At 32.3% G+C, this 20,593-nt stretch overlaps 9 protein-coding genes and 1 long non-coding RNA gene across 11 annotated transcripts; 3 read left to right on the top strand and 7 right to left on the bottom strand.

Moving 5' to 3' along the window:
- Positions 1 to 377: 377 nt before the first annotated feature.
- On the bottom strand, positions 378 to 2,310 carry LOC139089997 (potassium/sodium hyperpolarization-activated cyclic nucleotide-gated channel 2-like). The gene is made up of 2 exons (XM_070639661.1): positions 816 to 2,310; positions 378 to 759 (listed from the first exon to the last, which is right to left on the bottom strand). Exons 1-2 carry the CDS (start codon positions 2,308 to 2,310, stop codon positions 494 to 496), a joined length of 1,761 nt encoding a protein of 586 aa, XP_070495762.1. The 3' UTR covers positions 378 to 493.
- LOC139089933 (uncharacterized) lies at positions 2,294 to 5,792 on the bottom strand. Its single transcript, XM_070639584.1, has 6 exons — positions 5,024 to 5,792; positions 4,244 to 4,514; positions 4,082 to 4,183; positions 3,641 to 4,024; positions 3,257 to 3,584; positions 2,294 to 3,197 (listed from the first exon to the last, which is right to left on the bottom strand). Exons 1-6 carry the CDS (start codon positions 5,123 to 5,125, stop codon positions 2,366 to 2,368), a joined length of 2,019 nt encoding a protein of 672 aa, XP_070495685.1. The 5' UTR covers positions 5,126 to 5,792; the 3' UTR covers positions 2,294 to 2,365.
- A 213-nt stretch (positions 5,793 to 6,005) lies between these two features.
- LOC139090012 (gametocyte-specific factor 1-like) lies at positions 6,006 to 6,630 on the bottom strand. Its single transcript, XM_070639681.1, has 3 exons — positions 6,462 to 6,630; positions 6,304 to 6,406; positions 6,006 to 6,243 (listed from the first exon to the last, which is right to left on the bottom strand). The coding sequence occupies exons 1-3, from the start codon at positions 6,551 to 6,553 to the stop codon at positions 6,070 to 6,072; spliced, it is 369 nt and encodes a 122-aa protein (XP_070495782.1). The 5' UTR covers positions 6,554 to 6,630; the 3' UTR covers positions 6,006 to 6,069.
- A 181-nt stretch (positions 6,631 to 6,811) lies between these two features.
- Positions 6,812 to 8,536, top strand: noi (splicing factor 3a subunit 3 noi). Its single transcript, XM_070639490.1, has 2 exons — positions 6,812 to 7,023; positions 7,091 to 8,536. The coding sequence occupies exons 1-2, from the start codon at positions 6,880 to 6,882 to the stop codon at positions 8,459 to 8,461; spliced, it is 1,515 nt and encodes a 504-aa protein (XP_070495591.1). The 5' UTR covers positions 6,812 to 6,879; the 3' UTR covers positions 8,462 to 8,536.
- Positions 8,537 to 9,516: 980 nt separating this feature from the next.
- LOC139089857 (uncharacterized) lies at positions 9,517 to 10,608 on the top strand. The gene is made up of 2 exons (XR_011544334.1): positions 9,517 to 9,821; positions 10,277 to 10,608. It is a non-coding gene; the product is annotated as an uncharacterized lncRNA (long non-coding RNA).
- A 364-nt stretch (positions 10,609 to 10,972) lies between these two features.
- Positions 10,973 to 12,506, bottom strand: Vps20 (vacuolar protein sorting 20). Its single transcript, XM_070639488.1, has 3 exons — positions 12,329 to 12,506; positions 12,153 to 12,262; positions 10,973 to 12,095 (listed from the first exon to the last, which is right to left on the bottom strand). Exons 1-3 carry the CDS (start codon positions 12,395 to 12,397, stop codon positions 11,636 to 11,638), a joined length of 639 nt encoding a protein of 212 aa, XP_070495589.1. The 5' UTR covers positions 12,398 to 12,506; the 3' UTR covers positions 10,973 to 11,635.
- A 388-nt stretch (positions 12,507 to 12,894) lies between these two features.
- LOC139089891 (uncharacterized) lies at positions 12,895 to 14,580 on the bottom strand. The gene is made up of 4 exons (XM_070639530.1): positions 14,218 to 14,580; positions 14,021 to 14,106; positions 13,564 to 13,957; positions 12,895 to 13,506 (listed from the first exon to the last, which is right to left on the bottom strand). The coding sequence occupies exons 1-4, from the start codon at positions 14,311 to 14,313 to the stop codon at positions 13,348 to 13,350; spliced, it is 735 nt and encodes a 244-aa protein (XP_070495631.1). The 5' UTR covers positions 14,314 to 14,580; the 3' UTR covers positions 12,895 to 13,347.
- Positions 14,581 to 14,819: 239 nt separating this feature from the next.
- On the top strand, positions 14,820 to 18,887 carry Rab30 (RAS oncogene family member Rab30). 2 transcript variants are annotated; one of them, XM_070639509.1, is made up of 3 exons: positions 14,820 to 15,045; positions 17,407 to 17,632; positions 17,696 to 18,887. In XM_070639509.1, exons 2-3 carry the CDS (start codon positions 17,428 to 17,430, stop codon positions 18,145 to 18,147), a joined length of 657 nt encoding a protein of 218 aa, XP_070495610.1. In that variant the 5' UTR covers positions 14,820 to 15,045; positions 17,407 to 17,427; the 3' UTR covers positions 18,148 to 18,887. The 2 variants fall into 2 exon arrangements, with proteins under 2 accessions (XP_070495610.1, XP_070495609.1); XM_070639508.1 differs by having other exon boundaries at positions 14,820 to 15,074.
- Det (baculoviral IAP repeat containing deterin) lies at positions 16,215 to 17,295 on the bottom strand. The gene is made up of 4 exons (XM_070639510.1): positions 17,077 to 17,295; positions 16,927 to 17,016; positions 16,729 to 16,818; positions 16,215 to 16,667 (listed from the first exon to the last, which is right to left on the bottom strand). Exons 1-4 carry the CDS (start codon positions 17,230 to 17,232, stop codon positions 16,536 to 16,538), a joined length of 468 nt encoding a protein of 155 aa, XP_070495611.1. The 5' UTR covers positions 17,233 to 17,295; the 3' UTR covers positions 16,215 to 16,535.
- Positions 18,675 to 20,580, bottom strand: LOC139089875 (peptidyl-prolyl cis-trans isomerase sig-7). Its single transcript, XM_070639507.1, has 2 exons — positions 20,241 to 20,580; positions 18,675 to 20,184 (listed from the first exon to the last, which is right to left on the bottom strand). The coding sequence occupies exons 1-2, from the start codon at positions 20,522 to 20,524 to the stop codon at positions 18,885 to 18,887; spliced, it is 1,584 nt and encodes a 527-aa protein (XP_070495608.1). The 5' UTR covers positions 20,525 to 20,580; the 3' UTR covers positions 18,675 to 18,884.
- Between the last annotated feature and the right edge of the window lie 13 nt (positions 20,581 to 20,593).

Raw genomic sequence — 20,593 nt, 5'->3', positions numbered from 1 at the left:
TTTCTCTGTCATATGGAAATGCACATTCACGAGTAATTCTCGTTTGACGAACAATTACGAACAAATAATTATAATGCAATGCTCACTATTCTCTCTATTTATTTATGAACAAGTTAACTACTCATGTCTAGTTTGGACTTTTTTTTTGTTTATTTGTTTATAGATTCTTACTAGCATCTCAGCATTTTACGTCATATCATGTTCCGACAGATTGATTTTGTCGAATCTGTTATCAATACAATAAATTCTATAGATTATTATTTATTTCTTTATGAATTCTTTGTAATCACATTGTTGTTGATCAATCTCAGTCGTTTTTTTGGGAAACGTGAATTATACCAGATTATCAGTGCACGCTTTCGGTTGTACTGATTCTTTTTCCGTAATATTCACGCTTTAATCGAGTGTATTCAACTTTAGTCTTATTTTTAAGCATTCACGAAAAATGAAAAATTCAACAAAAAAAGTTCATGGCAATCTTCGATGCATAATTTTATTTGGACGACGTGGATTTTTTACGTTCAAATGAGCTTCCGGTCTCTTGCTGATACATTCTTCTCAGTCTTTCTTTTGCAATTTCTTCCATGATCTTCATGATATCTTGGTGTGGCTCGATGACTTTACGAAAATCTTTTTGACTTAGTTTGTATACTTCGCACGTTTCTAATGTCTTTACTGTTGCTGTACGTTTCTGACCTTTGATAAGCAATGATATTTCGCCAAAATGTGATCCGTCTTGTAAGATTTGTATTCGCTGACCTAGATTTATATTATCTGTTAATGACAATGATCTTAATGATGGACGTGACACGTACCTGTTGTTGAAATGACCACAGCTGTTCCATACGCAATGAAATACATTGAATCTCCAATTGTATTAGCTTCTATGATTATCTCATCGGGAAAGTAGATCTCAAATTTAACGCAGCTGATGATATTTTCCAGCAATGACTTTGGAAGGTCCTTGAACAATGAAACTTTTGAGACTAAACCAGAACAAGAATGCATCATAATTTCTTTCTGTAGACACGCTGCAGTTGTTTCAACGTACATATTTATTGCCTGTTCATTAAAATATCGCTTCTGAAATTTTCTTTCCATGTAAATTCTTATTTTGTCTTGTAGTTGTGAAGAGAGTCTTTTTGATTCCGCGAACACATCAATTTCATTCATAATTTCTTGATACTTATTTTTAGACACTGATGATGCTATTATGATGTTGGATATTAGAATCAATATATAAGTGCAATAAATCCATCCAGCAAAAAGTATGAAAGAAGTCATCAGCATATTGACTGATGAATCTGATGTCTCATTTCCATATCCAGATTGCAATGCTAATTTTAAAGTTATCATTAAGGACCGCGTGTATTTATTGAGAATTGTATAATTTGATGAAACTGACTCAAACAAAAGTGCATCACTTTGTATAACTTCCTCTATAGTATCCTCATAGTCAAAATCAAAAGCAAAGTCTAACCGGCGCACATGAAACTTTGAAATCTCTCTCGGCATTTCCCATTCATTCGTTTTAGTCTTTGTTTGTTCACAATAAAATAAGATTAATTTGCGTATAGATGATGTCCAGTGCCATAAATAAAATGTTCGTAGACACACTGTGAATATGATGAGTGTCTTTTCTGACCAATTTAACATAATTGGTATGGATAAACAGTATTTATGGAACTGATTAAAACGATACAAGCACAAAATAAATAATATTAGCATGAAAACAACTGTTGATTCCGTAATTAAGGAATTATTCTCTTCAAAATGTAAACTTGTTATTATCAAAATGTAAGGAACGGATGTAATCACATCAGGTATGAAATGTATGATGTATTTCCTTGCAATCGTCTTTGGATTCAATATGATTTCATTCGTCTCTTTCACAATATAGCCAGACCGGAAAGAAATGATTATCTCAATACATAATAGAAAGCACATGAACCCATCAATTGCAAATAGAGTGTAAACAGTCGATCCTGATAAATCCATGAAAAAACCGACCGAGAATGCCGTCAATAATTGATGTACAAATATTGCGACGAAAATGATAATGTTCCAGTATTTCCGAAATTCCGATAGTGGATGAATAATAAAATATTTAGAATCAACTTGACGCTTGCTTTCCTTTTCGACCGCTGTACTGCTTTTCAAATATGTAAGCACTTCTGGATGATTTAGAGAAACAAGAAATGACTTGTTTACTCTACGTGACAATTTTGCAACCAATGAGTCATTTGGAAGTAATTTGGGTAAATGGGAAATTGAGTCTTGAAGTAAACTACACTTATGTTTTGACTTCATAATTTTATTTCGAGGCCTACTATAATTAATTTAAATTTACAATAAATAAATTCTTTTAGTTTACTTCTATATCATATTTACACAGCTCAGGTATTTGATTTTGTTCCATTTCTTTGGCCAGTCTAGCATTCTTTTTCTTCATATAAATCAACTCGATCGTCCATAAAGCGAGAGTTATGAAAGTCACGACATTGATAAAAATCACAACGACTGTATAACTTCCAAATAAGTCTCGGAAGGCACCAATGGAAGATCCCATAGATAGCAGGACGACTCCATTGGCGACCATTTGAATGCCTGAAGCAGCAGCTAGTCGATCTAATGGAATGTAACTGGGAATTATACAGCTCATGTATACTTGACGTACTCCTTTTGCTAACCCCATTCCAACTGCTACAATTAATATCCCTTGATATGAGTTTGTACATATTAGGCTTGTTCTCATAATAATCAGCATAAATAGCGCATACATGTACATAATTCTAGCTGGTTGTTTAAAGTAATCTCCAATAAATGGCGATAAAAATCGACAGAAAATATCAACAGTCGCTAATATAGACATAAATGTTGCAATTTGCTCTGTCGTATAATGGAATTCATTGAGTATGAATGGCGTGAGTAAGGAAAAATTGATTTCAGCAAAAATGGCTATTGCTATACCAATCATTATATTCAAGTAAATTTTGTCATTAAGTAGTCCGAGATCAAAAACTTTGACAAATCGTTTCCATCCGTTTCGTATATGATCACAGATTGTGGTTCTCTTTTTAAATGGATGCAAAGTTATGCTTGTTGTTGGCTGCTCCTCCTCCTCATGGTTTATTTGAATAGGTTTTGGGTTTAGAGGCTCCTCCTCTATTCTTGGTAAGTCATTTTCAGGGATCACACTAAAAATCAAAGATAACTCATGTATTATAAACTTGATATAAATTGTCACACAACTCACGCAACAGTTGCTCTCCTCTGCAACAAATTCCTTTTGAGTCCCGTTTTGAATAATGAAGTCCTTCGACCTAAGAAGCTATTTTCATCGAAGAATCTCATTATAGACTGACTTTTTCGGATATTATGAGTCTTTTCTTCTTCATGAAATATTCCAATAGAACTTCCAAGGTTTACGGAATCAACAGATCCACTTTCGAACCATCTTTTGCTAGGTTGTGGAGGTGCTGATTCAATATCATTACTTGATGCACCTATACTGCCTACTCGATGTCTTATATGATGCTCACTTTGTGATCGAATTATTGGCCTAGGCTTGAACTTGTAGTCCACTAGAAATGGAATTGAATATTACTTGAGGTAAATCAGAATTATATGTCAAACTTACAGTCCTTCCATAAAATTTCATCACTGTTTGTGAGAGGATGCAAGACGACATCAAATCCATAAATACTCTGTGTATCTACGTCATGAAAAATTGGACATGTTTCAAGATATTCGCCCTCATCATCTGAAATTGTTTTCAACGAACCAGGATACGTTGAGTTCTTACTTATCGATGGTGTTGGCTTATACATGCTTCCATTCTCAGCATTGTTGCCAGCATTTATTGCTTTATTTTCGGTAGTCTCATTTGATTTATAAGGCCTCAGAAGGAGAGCTGCACAAACTATATTCATAGTTAAGCCTCCAATAATTAATATACAGCCTTGAGCACCATAAATATTTAAAAGTTGTGTTATCAAATGTGGAAACAGAATTGGACCCAATCCTAGAAGAAATCATCATTAGGCATGAAGCTTTGAAAGCTAAGCATCACAGTATGTACCTGTAATAGTAGCACCAATCCCAAATGCTTTGTTCCGATCATCTCTAAAGTAAGTATTTAAAGCTAATTGGAAGGATGACGAGCACAATCCCATTCCGATAGCTGCAAACAAAGAAAATAATCAGTCATCGTGTATCAAAACAAGCTCGTGTACCGTATTACATGCAACTATGCTGTAAGTTATTAGGAAATGATGAAACGTGCTAGCAAATGCTGTGGATGTAATTCCGGCCGAAAATAGTGTTCCGCCAAGAAAAGCAATTTTTCTAAATCCAAATGTTTTGAGTAGAACTCCATTAAATAGGCCGAACGTCATTCCGAGTGCTGAATTTAAATTGAGAATTAAGGTCGATTCAACGGCAGTAAAATTCAGTTCCTTAAATTTGTCTTTGAATATTAGGCCAAAACTTGTCAAGCATGGAATAATTAATAGCTATAAAAGACAGAAGTAAACAAAATTATTGATAAGGAATATAAGCCGATGAGTGAGTGAATCACTCGCAATTAGCCTTGAATGGCTACGATTAAGACACTGCTGTATGTAATTAAAAGTTCTTAAAGGTCAATTGTTCTTAAAATGCAAAGGTGTAGCGGTATAAGTAGTTTGGAAGAGAACATTGGTCTGAATAGTAAAGTCAAGTCAAACTAGGGCAACAAGACAGGTACTGTCTATTTTTTGAGAAGTTGGATTAGCTGTCCCTAAGAATTTCAAACCAATGTCAAGTAACATGTTGATTCTAAAATCTGATTGAAGTCCAAAAACAGCAACAATAATAAAAGGATAAACAAAACTTAATTGCACAGAAGGCAGTACGAGAGACAGATAACTATCGTGTCAGTCAGGTAGATAAGAAACGCTTTTTAATTCAATTAGGTAGCAGCAAAAATAAATTCTTATCTGTGCCTTAAGATAAGATTGACATAACATGTGATTTGTCTTACATTGGCAGCTCCATATGCTAGAACAATGCTCCATTTCCATGATTCTGTTCCTGATTTCTTTTTCTTGTAAATATATGATATACTTTTAACGTCCTTTGCCATGCTTGTTTATCACTGCGATAGTCTTTATAGCCTGATAACTTTTTATTGTTTTATCACACTTGCACTTGATCACTTTCGTCACATTTGTAAATACACTTGACTAGCAATCATATGTTCACAATGAGGAGGAATTAATAAAGTTTAAATCTAGGTCTATTTACATAAAAAATTGAGCTTCTTGTGACACTTTCTCTTGTTTATTGAATTAAAACGAATGAATTTGAAGATGAGCGACTTGACTCGATGATTGTGAGCAGTAAAATAACAAATTCTTTTTGTTATCATTGTGGGTTAGCGAATTTTATCAATAGCGATTTGTACAGTCTATATGTAACTTCTTTGTTTATCCAACGGTATCATTATGTCGTTTATCTATCAATCTACACGTGACATTAATTGTTATTTTACCAAAACTTATCGCAAGTAACTTATCAATCAATTAACTTATTATTCGGATTATAATGATATACTCGCTATAACTGCTTTTATGGATGATCATTGCGAGTTCAAAGTATCATCATAACAACTTAATTCTTAATCTTGTTTAATCCGCTTGAAAATATTTTAATACGATCGTTTCAAAAATAAGAACAAAACTTTCATATTAAAATTTAGAATGAATAAAATATTAAATGAAGGCACAGTTTTACGATGTATTCCTAGAGACATTGAGGCACAAACTGTGAGTTGAATAAAAACAAATCTTCTTCTCTTTTCTTTGTTTTGTGGATGTTTAAGCTATGAGAGAGGATCGCTAAAGCAGTTTTGAGAGAATGATATTTTGGCGCAATCTTCGTTACTGCTCTTAGGATATCAATGGCTAATTTTAGATTGTTCATGATTCTGTGTTTATTACTTGTTTTCTATGACTACATGAATTTTGATGATAAAGAGTTAAATTAACACTTAAGTAAAAATGCATTTATGTGAATGCATGATATGTTTTAACGTTTGTGAAATGGCTTATAGGAAGCATCCGTATCACTATCCCAATCATCATCACACTTCTTTATGGTAGATCTACTAGTTGATGAGACACCACTTGATTGCGGTTGATTCATACGATGTTTTATAAAGCTTTCAATGACTACACGATCAGGGCAAGTTGCTTCGTGCGACTTTTGTAAAAAAAGACAAAAATTAGTCCTGGATCTTAAAACATCCAGTAAATTATCTACCTTTATTTCACATAATGGCAGAATGTGTGAAGAGTTGAAACGACATTCCTTTACTCCATATATTTCCTGATTCTTACGGCACTTGACAATATGATTAGCCATGCTGTAATATCATTTGATTATTATATTTTTTGATGAAATTTTATGAATGAACTTACCGATGCTGAACGACTAAGTGAGCTTTATTGAATGGACATTCAACCATTTTCTCACATTCAGGCAAACTATCAAGTCCAAAATAAGCTGACATCCTTTGTATCTTTAAGTTTCAAGTATTTTAAGAAGGAATTTGACTAAATTATTGATAAATCTGGATTGCGATGAATTTCAACAAGCTTGCTTCAAAATAGTTTTGAAAATTTGAATTTCTGAGACCGTTATTTTGTTAAATTATTTATAAAAATAACGATAAATAAAAATTTGAAATATCCTCAGGAAACTTTGTAGGCTTATAAACCGGCAAGGCTTATGATGGAAAAATATTTTGAATGTTTTGTAAAAATGCGATAAGCGACGAAACGTTTACAAAACACGAAAAAATAATAAGAATTTTTTACGAAAAACCTTAATTAAACAATGGAAAGCTTATTAGAAATCCAAAGAAGATGTCACGAGGAACGAGAACGACTACAGAAGATCATGACAGACGAGTTTATGGACAAGAAGTTGTCAGAAAAGGACAAAATTTTCTCAGAAAATCGTATAAAAATTTATTTGAACGTAAGTGCTAAAAAATTCATCAAAAATCAATGAAAATAAGCTCATTTCTATAAATTATCAATTACAGCAATATGTAGAAACATCATCACGACTAGCTGATTTGTATGAAGATAAGGAAGGCGAAAGAAAAGCTGAAATTTCAGCATTGTCTGGACCAAATGAATTTACAGAATTTTACTCACGTTTGAAGAGCATTAAGGAGTTCCATAAGAAACATCCAGATGAAATTAGCATTCCTCTGTCCACTGAATTTGAACAAATGGCTAAAACTTACCAACAATCAGATGCTTTGAGTCTATTAGTTGAATTCACCGACGAAGAAGGATATGGCAAGTATCTGGATCTTCATGAATCGTATGACAAATACATTAACTTGAAGGGAGTTGAAAAGATTGACTATATCACGTATCTCATGATTTTTGACCATCTTTACGATATTCCAAAGGACCGAAAAAATGCTGAATATAAAAAGTATATAGACTTCCTGTATGACTATCTTTATGGATTCATTACGCGCATAAAACCATTGCTTGACATCAACAAAAACATTGATCAAGCCAAAAGAGATTTTGAGCAGCAATGGACAGCTGGAACTTTTGTTGGATGGCCAAAAGAAACCGAAAGTGCACTTGCAAATGTTGGAGCTGCTCTTGATTTGTCAGCATTCACAAGTTGGGAAGAATTAGCTTCGCTCGGTCTTGATCGTTTAAAGTCAGCCTTAATGGCTTTAGGATTGAAATGTGGAGGAACTTTAGAAGAGAGAGCACAACGTTTGTTCAGTACAAAAGGCATGAAACAAATTGACCAGACTTTGTTGTCCAAGAAAAGTGCTTTGGGCAAAAATGCTTCAAGGATGTCTAAGGAACAAGAAAGACAAAAGGAAATTGCATTAGTTGAAGCTCAAATTTATCATTGCAGTGAATATTTAAAGGAGCAAAGATCAGCTACAAAAGAGAATGTCCAGAGAAAGCAGGCAAGAGGCGATGGTGAAAGAAATGACAGTGATGTTGAAGCAAGTGATTCCGAGTCGGAAGAGGAAGAAGATGATGCTGATGGAGTTCCATATAATCCGAAGAACTTACCACTTGGATGGGACGGAAAACCAATTCCGTACTGGTTATACAAATTGCATGGTTTGAATATTAATTACAATTGTGAAATCTGTGGAAATTTCACATACAAAGGTCCAAAAGCCTTCCAACGTCATTTTAGTGAATGGAGACATGCTCATGGAATGAGATGCTTAGGAATTCCAAATACAGCTCATTTTGCGAATGTCACACAAATAGAAGATGCAATACAATTATGGGAAAAAATTAAACAACAAAAGAATCAGGAACGTTGGGTCCCTGAACAGAATGAAGAGTTTGAGGATTCATTAGGAAATGTCGTGACGAAAAAGACATACGAGGATCTTAAGCGTCAAGGTTTATTGTAAATGTGTCTCTTGTATTTATTGCATTTTCTAATTTTACATGTAAGAAGTAATAAAATAAAGTTTAATTAACATAAATCAAGCCATTTCACTTTTTTGATAAGCCATGGGGCCAATAAAAAATATCACATCGAAAACAGAAAGCATAACAGCCGCATATGAAAGAAGAAACTTTGTTATTGTGCAAGAAAAGAAATCGAAAGTAGTTTCGGACTAAGCTATGACGACTCATCTTTTTATTATGAGGAAGCAACACAACAGTACAATACCATCGTATAGACGGAGAAGCATGCTATAAAAGTACAATGGCACTAGATGCATATATTAAACTTTTGCAAAACAATCATCAATCTACAGGGGGAGTTCGTCAATGATGTATATAATTCAAATTAAAAGAGACTGTGCGACACAAAACCTTGTTGTACGACACAAAACCTTGTGGTGCGACATTTGAAAAATAACGGTAAAATAAAATTTAAAAAATAACGGTCAATAATTTTTTGAAAAATAACGGTCAGAGGAAATTTGAAATTTTTTGAAAATTGATTGAAAATTAACGTTCAAAAAATGATGAACATCACTTGTAAAAGACCCCTAACAGAACTAATAACTTATTTTATAATAAGAAATCTTTGATTTGTTTCCATTTTCGCTTTTTATTGCAATCGCATTATGCTTCGGCTTTAAAAATCAACCTGTTTCATGCTCTCACAGTTTCAGCTCATTTACAATTGCCAATCTTAATTGACCTTTTAGCTAAATGCTATTGTTGTCGATCATGCTTCATAATATTTTTAAAAAGATCAACTTTCAATTTTCAATTTTTTGCTCACATACGATTTTTTGAGAGAACTTGAGAGAGTAAGGTATGAGCTTTTGTTGATGCTTTTTGGTCTAGTCAGCATGCTTTAGGACTTTTTGAAAACTTAATTAACCAACTGCATCTGTAATTGATTAATTACCATCAAATCAAGGCAATAATTAAGTAAACTGAATAAATCGGTCGCACAAAACCATAGCGGGCAGCACAACAGTGCAAAAAAGAGTAATAAGCTTCTCACACACAGGTGATTGAGAAAATGATCATGTTTTACCATTTTGGCGAACATTCATTTGCTTACAGAGGCTCTTCAGTTTAGTTTTATTTCGATGCTTCAGCAAACAAGAGCAATCTGTATACTACTCCTGACACATAGTGAAGGTTGCAGTTAAAAGTTTGTTTTTATTTTTATTTACACGAGCAGTTACTCTAAATTTAGAAAGATGAATGTGGCCATTTTTGGACTAATAGTGATTTTTATCACGGTCGTATCTTGTGACCCAACGATGTACAAGAAAAATGACAATAACATGCTTGAACCTGGTTAGTTTGTGTGAATAATGTTTACCATTTATTGTGTTTTAGTGATTTTAAGGCTTACAAAGGAATTTCTCAGAGGTTTTTGAGATTTTCCGTTAAAATTTTTGAGTCTGAAAAAAATTTTGATTTTTTGAATTTTACCAAAACCGATAAAATTTTTGAATTTTACAAAACCGTTAAAATATTTAAATTTTACAAAACCGTTAAAATCTTAAAAATGTAGATTCAAAATTTTGATAATTCGAAAGAATGGAAGCCCTAGTTTTTTAAAGATGCTAATGGATTCAAAACGTCCATATTTGTCCGCTAAATGTCTATCTCGCCCACATCAAAAAAATGTGAATGATTTCATTTAGTAGCGGTATTTTTTATTGCGAATATCAGCAAATATCGAAAGAAATGATGTTACATCCTCCCGCCTTTACATGATCTCATTTGTAAACACTCATTTTCTATAGATTTAGTCCCCGTAAGTTCAACGGTCATTCCTGAAAGTGACATGCCAAATCAAGAAGAGATTACAGCCGAAATGGACAAAGAGTACAAAAAGGCATATTTCAGCTTATTCAAAAAGAAGTTTGATTCCAAATTTGAGAAACCAGATACATTGATGACAGACAAAAAGAAGTTTGCAAAGAGTTCAGAAAAGCGAGCAACAAAGAAGCCTGAATAAATATTTTAGAATTTTAAGCTAATAGTGCTAACAGATGTATATTCTATTTTTTTTTATGTTGAAACTAATATTTTTAATGTCAAATCTGTTGAATAAAAATTGATGATTCCGTCCGAACATTACCTGGAGATCTAATCCAACTCAAGTGTTTACAGTCGATCAGCAATTCATTTAAATGTTTGGCAACGGTCATTGAAATAGATATGATGACACACAGGTATGAAGTGGAGATGAATATGAGGCTATGAAGCTTGCCGTGTTCGAATTCTAAAACCGATAAAATTTCAAATTTTGAAATTATCAAAACCGGTAAAATTTTGAAATTTACAAAACCGGTAAAATTTTGAAATTTACAAAACCGTTAAAATTTTGAAATGTACAAAGTCGTTAAATTTTGGATTTCAATTTTATTTTTGGTCCCTATCACCAAAGCCAAGCATCCTTCAACATTCACAAGCTAGACATAAACAAATCAGATATCTCAATTAGTGCTGAGTAAAATAAAAGAGTGTTTATTGTTTTTTTGTAAATGCATTAACTCAGCAGTTCTCTTTGTTCCTTCCTTTTTTACAATTACAAAAATTGAGTAAATGAAAAGATGAGATTTATTTTGATGCGGAGGCATTTTCTACAGTATGTTTTTCCATTTGCATGACTAATAAAAAATGAATATACATGTAGATTGACTGAAAAAGCGGGAAAGCGACTGAGCAGGAGAACAAATAATGACTTTAGCTATTCCAAATTGCGTTTTTGGCATGCGATAATTCTCTAAGAATATATAACATGTGATTTGTTCAGAAAAAGTTTTTTTTTGTACTGGGGTATATCCGCATTAAAATATGTAAATATATTCATTTTCGCTTTTACACTTAATAGGCTCTAAATAGCTTTCTTTTGTTAATAGTAAATACTTTTTGTTTAGCAAAAAGGATACACTCACATAAAAATAAAAAGATTTATAGGAATACATGTTACAATGTATATACCTTGTTAAATTGATATTGATTATAATCATTGCTGATTATATCTCTCCTTCGGCATGCTTACATTATACAACAATACACTTAATAATTTGTAATTGAAGCATTCTTTCATGCAATTTATATAATTAATAGCTGATTGACATAAGCATCAAAAGGATTTAAGCTTCCAGTGCGACACGTTCCTCCTGATGTGGTTCCTTTTCTTTCTTTTTCTTCTTTTCGAGTTCAGGCTCCTCTGTTGGAACAGCAGGTAATTTATCATCGATATCTTCATCGATTGCCGGCAAGGTTGAAGCAACTAGTGCTTCTAATTCAGCTGCCACACTATCCTCATCCTCTGCTGTAAGTGCTCCTGTTGATATTAAAGCATCAATTTCCTGTTGTTTCTCAATTCCTTCTCTCGTTTCGTCCATAATTCTTTCGACTTCGTCGATCGTAAGTATTTCGTGGATCTTTTTAAGTGCTTCATTTCCAACTTGAAGACCATCCAAAACTTGTTGCTGAACTTGAGCAAATTCTAAGTCACTTGTTAATTTCTCTAGTGCTTCGAGTTCCTTATCAGTCGTTCCTAATAGATTCTCCTGATACTTCTTTTTACGTAGAATTAACTTTGCACGCCTGGAAAGTATAATTAATAAATAATTTGATTTAGTCACGTATTGTAAAATAGCTTACTCTCTTTGTCCTTTGTTGAGACAGCTTATAGCCAATTGACGGTCTTTCTCAAGTGATTGTTCAATTCTTTTTTGATATTGTTTAATTTTGTCTCTTTGTTGTTTCAATTGCTGAAAGAAAAAATATTTATCTTGTAAAATGATCTTGACAGCGAAAACTATATGTTTTATGCTTACCAGAACTGCTTTATCCTGTTCAGTAACTCTGCTGACTGGCTTTTTTGACTTTCCAAATACTCCACCCATTTTTATTCTAGATATTATTTCATTAATTAACTTCAACGCACTAAATTGATCAATCAATTAATCTGATTCATTCACTGTTTATGTATTTCTGCCTGTTCTGTCTAAAATGAGTTAACTTGCTGGAAGCACTTTGTCTTTGTTCAATATTCACTTAATTTCTATTTACTGGATTGCTATTTAATGTTTGAAGACGTTTTATGCTTGATGTTACTATGATATGACCATTTTAATTGATCACAGACTTGTAAATCCTTAAATAAATAATAAAAAATAAGAAATTAAAATACGAATGCGCTTTGCAACATGAAATTTTGTAGCGCAACAAAGCAACTTGTGACTGAGACGACAAAATTTCAAATTTGAATTTCAAAAATTCGTTAAAAGAAATGTATTGAAATCCACTGATCTGCGGAAATTCCAAATGACTTTACTTTGGGAATGTACTACAAAATCTCGAAAAGCATCTTCAAATATGGGCATAGACTATCAAGTTTCAATTGAATAATTAAATCGTTTTTATTAGGCCAAAAATTGTTGTACAATACAGTATATAAATTCCTAAAAATATGTAGATATTAAATGCTTATGCTTATTGCTTTACCAGTATAAAAATATGATTCGCAAATTCGCTGCCTATGAGATTTCATTTTAATTGAATTTACTTAATAGCTAAGTATATCATCATAAAAATATTTATGTGTAGCTGGATCGTTTGTGCATTTACGTGTGCATTATAAAAAGTGTTTGATCTTAGTAAGCATGTAGATATAAAGTAGAATGAGATTAGTAGGAATGATATAGAACGATCCAATAATACAGTGTAAATTAAAAACTAAGTCTAATGGCAATAAAAATAAGTTATAAAGTAAAACAAGAAAATACTCAAGTCTTTAGTTTCACAAAGTATAGTTTCGAGTAGATGTAAAAAAAGGATGGATAAGCACCAGAAATTAAGATATAGTACATTCGCAACACATTAATCCGTAATAAAGGCAATCGACAATTTTTTCTTCCTTCTTATTTTCATTCTCAAATTCCTTATTCTTCTTTTTTGCATGGCGACGTCGCCTGCTTGGGACATTTGCTGATCTCATTCGTTGCATAGAAACCTTAAAAGTAAATAACAATAAATCAAGATGAATCATTACAAAATTGTATATGCTTACAGAATCAATATCGTCATCTATATCATGTTTCTTTACATCATCCTCATCGAATTCCAAGTGCTCAATAGAATCAAGATCTGTATGATTCGATCCAGTTTTCTTATTTCTGAATCTTATTGTTCCAGCATTATGATATGCATGATCTTCGATATCAATATTATCAGTATTGCAAGCCTTAGCATCTCCATTAAGTTCCCCATTCTTGAGGATATCCTTATCGACAATTTTTTCTTGTTCTATTGAATTTTCATCAAGATTCGCTTTATCATCTGATGGATGATCCTTAACTGCACAGTTAGTAGCTGACACACCAGCTGCAATGCATAAAGGATCGATAATGTGAGTAGCAGCAGAAACTGCTACTGTGCTACCGCTTGCCTCATCGTGTACGCTTCTAAATAATTATAGTAATTAATGATTTAGGATAATTGTTCAGCATGTTGTCATAATAGCTTACATGTTAATTAGCTTCCTTTGTTCACTGGCACCGCCAATAGTCCACATTTCATTTTTCCGTTGCTGTATATAATTCTTATTAACTTCCTGTAATTTAGAAATCATGTTTTAGACAAAAAGTCATAAATGTGTCATTAAATCAGGTCATATGAGGTGGAGAGGGATTTGGAGATAAGACATAGTATTATATGATAATACCTTGTTAGTTGGTTTATAAATTCCTTTACGATCATGTCTTTTACGTCCAGGAATCCACAATATCTTCATTCCTGTGCCATTTTTTGATGCTGACATGTTTATGCACTTTCAACACAATTTTTCTTTCTGTACTTCTTTTATGTATCTTTTGTTGTGTATGGATATATTTTCTTTTTATTGTTGCTGAGAGTTTTACATAAATCACAAAATTTTCATTCAAATCATGTCTTTTTCCGGAAGAACTGATCGTCATTCAATAAAACACCGAGCATTTAAATAAATTATGTTAGAATTGGAATAAAATGAGCCTGTTAATTAATGTAAATTAAATAAACTAATAAATACGAAGAAGCAGTCAACTTAAGAGAAAACTAGTTTGTAAGCTCCGACATCCAGAGATGTTACACGAGTGTCTTTAGTACAACATAAAATTTGTATGTTGCATGTCACACAACAAGTGTCATAAATGTTGTGTGTGACAAACTTTGACTGACTTTGATAAAGATCCAGTAAAAGTTGAAATCCATCGTAAGTATAGCTATATCCAACTCTGTAAACAGCACGAATTCTCCACATCAAACAGCTGCATTTGTTTTCCTTGAAGAGCTTAATAACAAGTGATTGGTTGAAGATATTTATTTTAGTTTTTCTACGTCTATCGTGTGTCTCTAATATCGATAAACGCGTAAATTAAGTGCATAAATAAGTTAGTAAATTGGGAAACATGCGAATTTAGTGAAATTTATAGTGGCAATGAAGCATTAAGCAAAAATTTCAAAGTTTTTAAAAAAATTTCTACTTTTTACACATCTAATAATCGATAACTAGGTACGAGAATTAAATAAATATATGAAAAGGTGAGGGTGCAGCATTATCGTCTGTGATATGAACACAACAAAAAATAATAATATCAAATATCTGATAAGTGAACAAAATTCTTCTCGAATTACACAGCAGTGCTATATAGTCTATATGACAGTTTTTACTTTCTTTCTTTATGATTTGTCTCGCGCTGATGCAATATAAGGTAGTTTGCTATATTAAAAATAAAGTCACAGAGGAATGAAAAAATGAACTAAAACAGTTATATGAATGAGAAATTTCTGTTTTTGGTAAACTCATTGTTCTTTTTAAATACATTACATCTTCAATGTAAATATCAAAAGAACGGTATCAAACATATAATTAGCATTACAAGATATAAAAAGTAACATAGTTCACCCAAAATATAAAAATGAGGTAAAAGATGTGAGAAAAAATTGAATTAATTATCATTCACGCGCATATGTTAGAGTTGGAAATATACTCATGGATAATCGCCAGTGATTCATGCAAATAATAAATAAATACACCTATTTTGTGGTGGTTGTGTTGTGAGTTTAACAATTAGTAATAAGGCACGGTCCGAAAAGCTCATAATCGCGCAATTTTTATGTATTCTTAAAGTTCTTCATTAAATTTAACGGTAATTTCAAAATTTATGTGAAACCATGCGACTGTTTAAAACCATACAAATGTTAAAATGTGTATCAAAACCATTCAAATGTTAAAAGTGTATCAAATCCATACAAATGTCTCAATTTATCATAAAACCATACAAAATCCTATTTAATGTTTGAGAACCTTACAAATGACATAAAAATTGTAAGGTTCCAGTGGTAGCCAGACAAAGTGAATACAATATCGGATATAAAGTGGTATTCTTTATAATGAAGTTAATAATATAATCTAAATATAGTAATGTGATGTTGAGTGGTAATGAAATGCCATATTGAGTTAACACACGTCGTTATGACTTCATAAATAAGTATTAATCATTGCGTTGGTCATCATCAAAAGAGTTTTTCCTTCATTTGAATTTAACCGTAAAGTTTCAAGGACGGATATGATTTTCTCATAAATTGCACATACAGAAAAAAATAAAAACAAAAAATTGAGTCAATCCAATTACTTAACAAAAATTTAATGATGATGAAAAAGTGACGAAAGAGAACGAAAAGACTGTGTGGTACAATAAGTATCATAATAGATATTGTAATGCGATGTATTGGTACAATGGACAACTACTTTGTTATGTTTTTAAACATATAATCTATATTGGTGCTATACTATAAAACAAATGTATTGGGTATAATGCTGCAATGAGCTTTCTTTTGTTGTGTTATGCTTATTAATTTTTTTTATATTTATTGGTAAACGATGAATGAATGAGCAAAAGTAATGATCTCTTTTTAAAAAACATTAAATGGCATTATAAAAACGTAAACTTTTTAAGGAGCAATTAACTTCAATTAAATGATTTAATGGCCGTTGTGTGCTTAGTATTGTTGATTCTTAATGATATCACGTATATTTTCAATTCTTTTTATGAACGATGCTTCCTTTTTGTGGAATTGATTTGTAAGAAACTGCTTGATGATGTGCTTAAATAAATCCAGGAACTCTTCAAGCTAGAAATTGAATAAGTATGCAAATGAGATATAGTCATTCATAGATAATCTTTCATCTTACCGTCAAGTCATCTTCTGATCGTCTCATTTGAACAAATTTACAATTCGCTGAGTGCTTTTGATGTTCCATCCATGGATCGTCTGTGTTTTCCTGTTTAATTATAAAATTTTATCATTAATTTTCTGCCGTTGGCAACATTCTAGACAACAACTCTGATCAGATATGCCTTAATGTGCCTTGTTTACTTTGTAATCTTACCCATCCATCCAAAACTTTTCCGCAAACAAAACAAGTCGCAGAATCATCATCTTTTGAGAGGCCTGTGTAGTAAAATCCGGCTTTTGCCATCTAAAAATTTATATTTACATAAATATATCGGATATACACTAGTTAATTGAACAACTTTACCTCGGAAACAGAACATTTCTCATTCTCGTCAAATTCCCAATTTTCAAAGCTTTTTATTCGGTGTTCCTCAAAGATTTTAAGTGTATTCTCAAGTGTAGTGACAATAGTACTTGGTCTTTTCAATTCCTCAGCACTTGCTTCGTGTAATGCTGGCATTTTGAATACAAATTTAATTAAAAATTATTTTACAGAATATTGTTGTTGAAAAACTTTTTGAAAAAATAACGAATTTGTGAAAAGGCATTTTCGAAAGATTTTTGAATTTTAAAAGTTCGTTAATTTTATAACAAAACTTGCTATAAAAAAATTTCTTAATTAATTCTATTTCAGAATCAAAATCCATACATCACAATGGAAGACTATAAGTTTTTATTCAAAGTTGTATTAATCGGTAATTCAGGAGTCGGTAAGACATGTTTAGTCAGGCGGTTTACACAGGGAGTGTTTCCAAAAGGACAAGGAGCTACAATTGGCGTAGATTTTATGATAAAGACGTTGGAAATAGAAAATAGTGCTGGACAACGTGAAGCAGTCAAATTACAGATTTGGGATACAGGTTTTATTAATACAGGTTTTGTTTAGGTATAAGAAAAATATTAATATTTTTGCATAATTTCAGCGGGTCAAGAAAGATTTAGATCAATTACACAAAGTTACTATAGAAGTGCACATGCATTAATTCTTGTATATGATTTATCATGTCAGCCAACATTCGATGCATTAAATGATTGGATACGAGAAATTCAAGAATATGCTAATCCCAAAGTCTTAAAAATCCTTGTCGGCAATAAAACTGATCGTGATGACCGAGAAATTCCAGTTCGCGTTGGCGAAGAGTTTGCCAAAGCTCACGATATGTACTTCCTAGAGACATCAAGTAAGCAGGGTGAAAATGTCGAGAAATTATTTTATGAAATAGCAGCTGAACTAATTGAGCAAGCTAGACAAAAAGGCGGTCTATCAAGAACCCACCAACATTCTAGTGTTACTAATTTAGGAATGAAAAATAATATTAGCAGTTTCCAATCAAATTGTTGTAGTGGTGGCGTTGGAAGTAACAATAGCAATTAAACGTACGTGAAAGAGGAAATGAGTGTAAAGCTTAGCTTTTAAAAAATTATTACCAATATATTATCATTAAATTTAGTGTTTAATCCTGTACATCACTTTGCAGTAAACATCACCACCTAGAATGTATTTTCTACATGAACTTATTCGTGTATTTTTGAAACGAACTTTAATTACTTTTACTTCTACTTATTATATTAGAGCGAGTCTTGTGGAAACCATTATTGACTGTTCATTAAAGTACCTAGATAACATTTAATATTCTTATTTTTATATTATTATTTTAGACTAAATTGAGTTGAAACTAGTTAACGTCTTCAGATCCTGAGGACATGTGCGTATTTTGGCCGTTTTAGTCAAGCAATAGTGTCTTGACAGTTGAAAATCTTTGAATTTTGTCACATGGGTTAAAATAAATCCTAGGATTTAAAATTAATCTTGCGATTAAACTTGGGTTTAAGCCACATAACATCCAGCCAGACATAAAACGACTAGAAAAGCGACTAAAACGAGCTAAAATGCGTTTGAAATTGGTTGTATTATACTTTCTATCCGTCTTTATTTAATTATATTTTAAAACCTTAAGTATTTCACTTATTTATGATGTATTATTGAGCTTTTGAAACCTGATATTGTTAAAAATTAATTAATTCATTCACATTGTGATCATTTTTCTGTTAAAAATATTGTTTTAAAGATTTTAATTAAATAATAAAAACAAGGCATAATCATTAAGAAAACTATTTTCGTGACTTTTTACTTCTATGATCAGATTCCGAACTGCTGCTGCTGCGACGTTTTGATGATTTCTTTTTATCCTTTGAACTCTTTTTCCTTCTGCTGTCATCTGAGTCACTTGATGAGCTGGATCTTTTTGAATTTTTATGACTGGATGATTTGTGTCTACTTCTATCGTCTTCCTTTCTTCTGCTTGAGCTGTAATCGCTCTTGTCTCGTTTCCTTTCATTGGATCTATCTCTTGAACGTCTCGAGTCTCGACTTCGATAGTCTGATCTGTCACGAGACCGTTCTCTCGAATTTCTCCGCTTTTCAGGTCGTCTATAATTGTCATACCTTTCCCTAGATCTTTCTCGTACTCTATCTTGGTCTCTATAATCTCGTCGATTATCAGGTCTGTAATTTCGTGACCGATTGTCATTGAACCTTCTTGAATTGTCATATCGGTTATTATTATTTCTATAATTGTTGTAAGGTTTAGGTCTGTTGTCGTAGCGATCACGGTTATCATATCTTCTTTGGGGTGATCTTGATCGTCGCTCCTTTCTATCATTGTAGTTTGACTTACTTTCTTTTTCATCTTCGCCATATATCGTGTAATTTCCTTTACCACGCCATTTAATTTTAGACACAGACTGTGAGAAATCAACATGAATACGACGATCATCAATGAGTACATTATCCATTTTGAAGTAAGCATTTTCACATGATTTCTGTTCCTCAAATTCTATAAATGCATATTGTAAGGAATCACCAGTTTGTTTATCTCTAATCACTTCACATGACTTGATTTTTCCAAATCGACTAAATATGATTTCTAAGTCATCATCTGTTGTAACTGGATTTAGTTTACAAACGAAAAGGACATTTTCAGGAGGAGCACATTCTGCATCAGGAAGATCACCAACAATTTCTAAAATTGTTGCTCGTGTTTTTGCTTCTCTTGACTCAAGCATTTCCTGAATTTCAGCCTCAGTTTTGCCTTCTGTATCGTCAATCTCCTCATCTGCACCAATTCTTCCATTCTTCAATCGTTCAGGCGTTGGTGACGGACTTCTACTTGGCTCACGAAAGCCTCTCATATCAGGAAATGGATCGTCTAGAATAACTGTATGTGTTATTCGTATATCCTTATACGGTCTATGCTTTTCATCCGTAATTGCTTCATTTAAAATCCTTAAAACTTCAATTCCTTCAACAACTTCTCCAATTACACAATGAATTCCATCGAGTGAGGATAATTCAGTTCCCAATGTGAAGAAAAACTGTGATCCAATATAGCCATCTTCAAATGCTACCATGCTATAATTAAATAATTGCATTAGATATGATGTATCATTAATTATTATATTAATTACCTTAGCAATCCAACATCCGAATGGAGAATTTTTGGAATCTGTTCTGCTTCAAAAAATCGCTTCTGTGGACCATTAATAACTCCCCAAATTGACTCACTGAACGTTCCTTCACCTGTAATATCACCAGTTTGTGCCAAAAAGTTCCTCTCGATTGTATGGAACAGATTATAATTGTAATATTTCAATTTGCATAATTTGATGAAATTTAGGCATGCTTTTGGCCTCTCTTTGACATAGAGATCTACTGTTATATCCCCAACAGTTGTTTCAATCACCACCGACATTGCTTATTGCCTATTTATTTAATTAATCGATTTTAAATAATTTTCAGACTGCTTTTGTTTACAATTTGT

This window comes from Chironomus tepperi, unplaced genomic scaffold (genome assembly GCF_022539635.2).
Source record: "Chironomus tepperi strain 1889 unplaced genomic scaffold, CSIRO-AGI_Ctep_v1 contig_196, whole genome shotgun sequence".
Classification (NCBI taxonomy): domain Eukaryota; kingdom Metazoa; phylum Arthropoda; class Insecta; order Diptera; family Chironomidae; genus Chironomus; species Chironomus tepperi.
The sequence above is the reverse complement of the archived record's forward strand: the minus strand, read 5'-3'. Positions and strand labels throughout refer to the sequence as shown.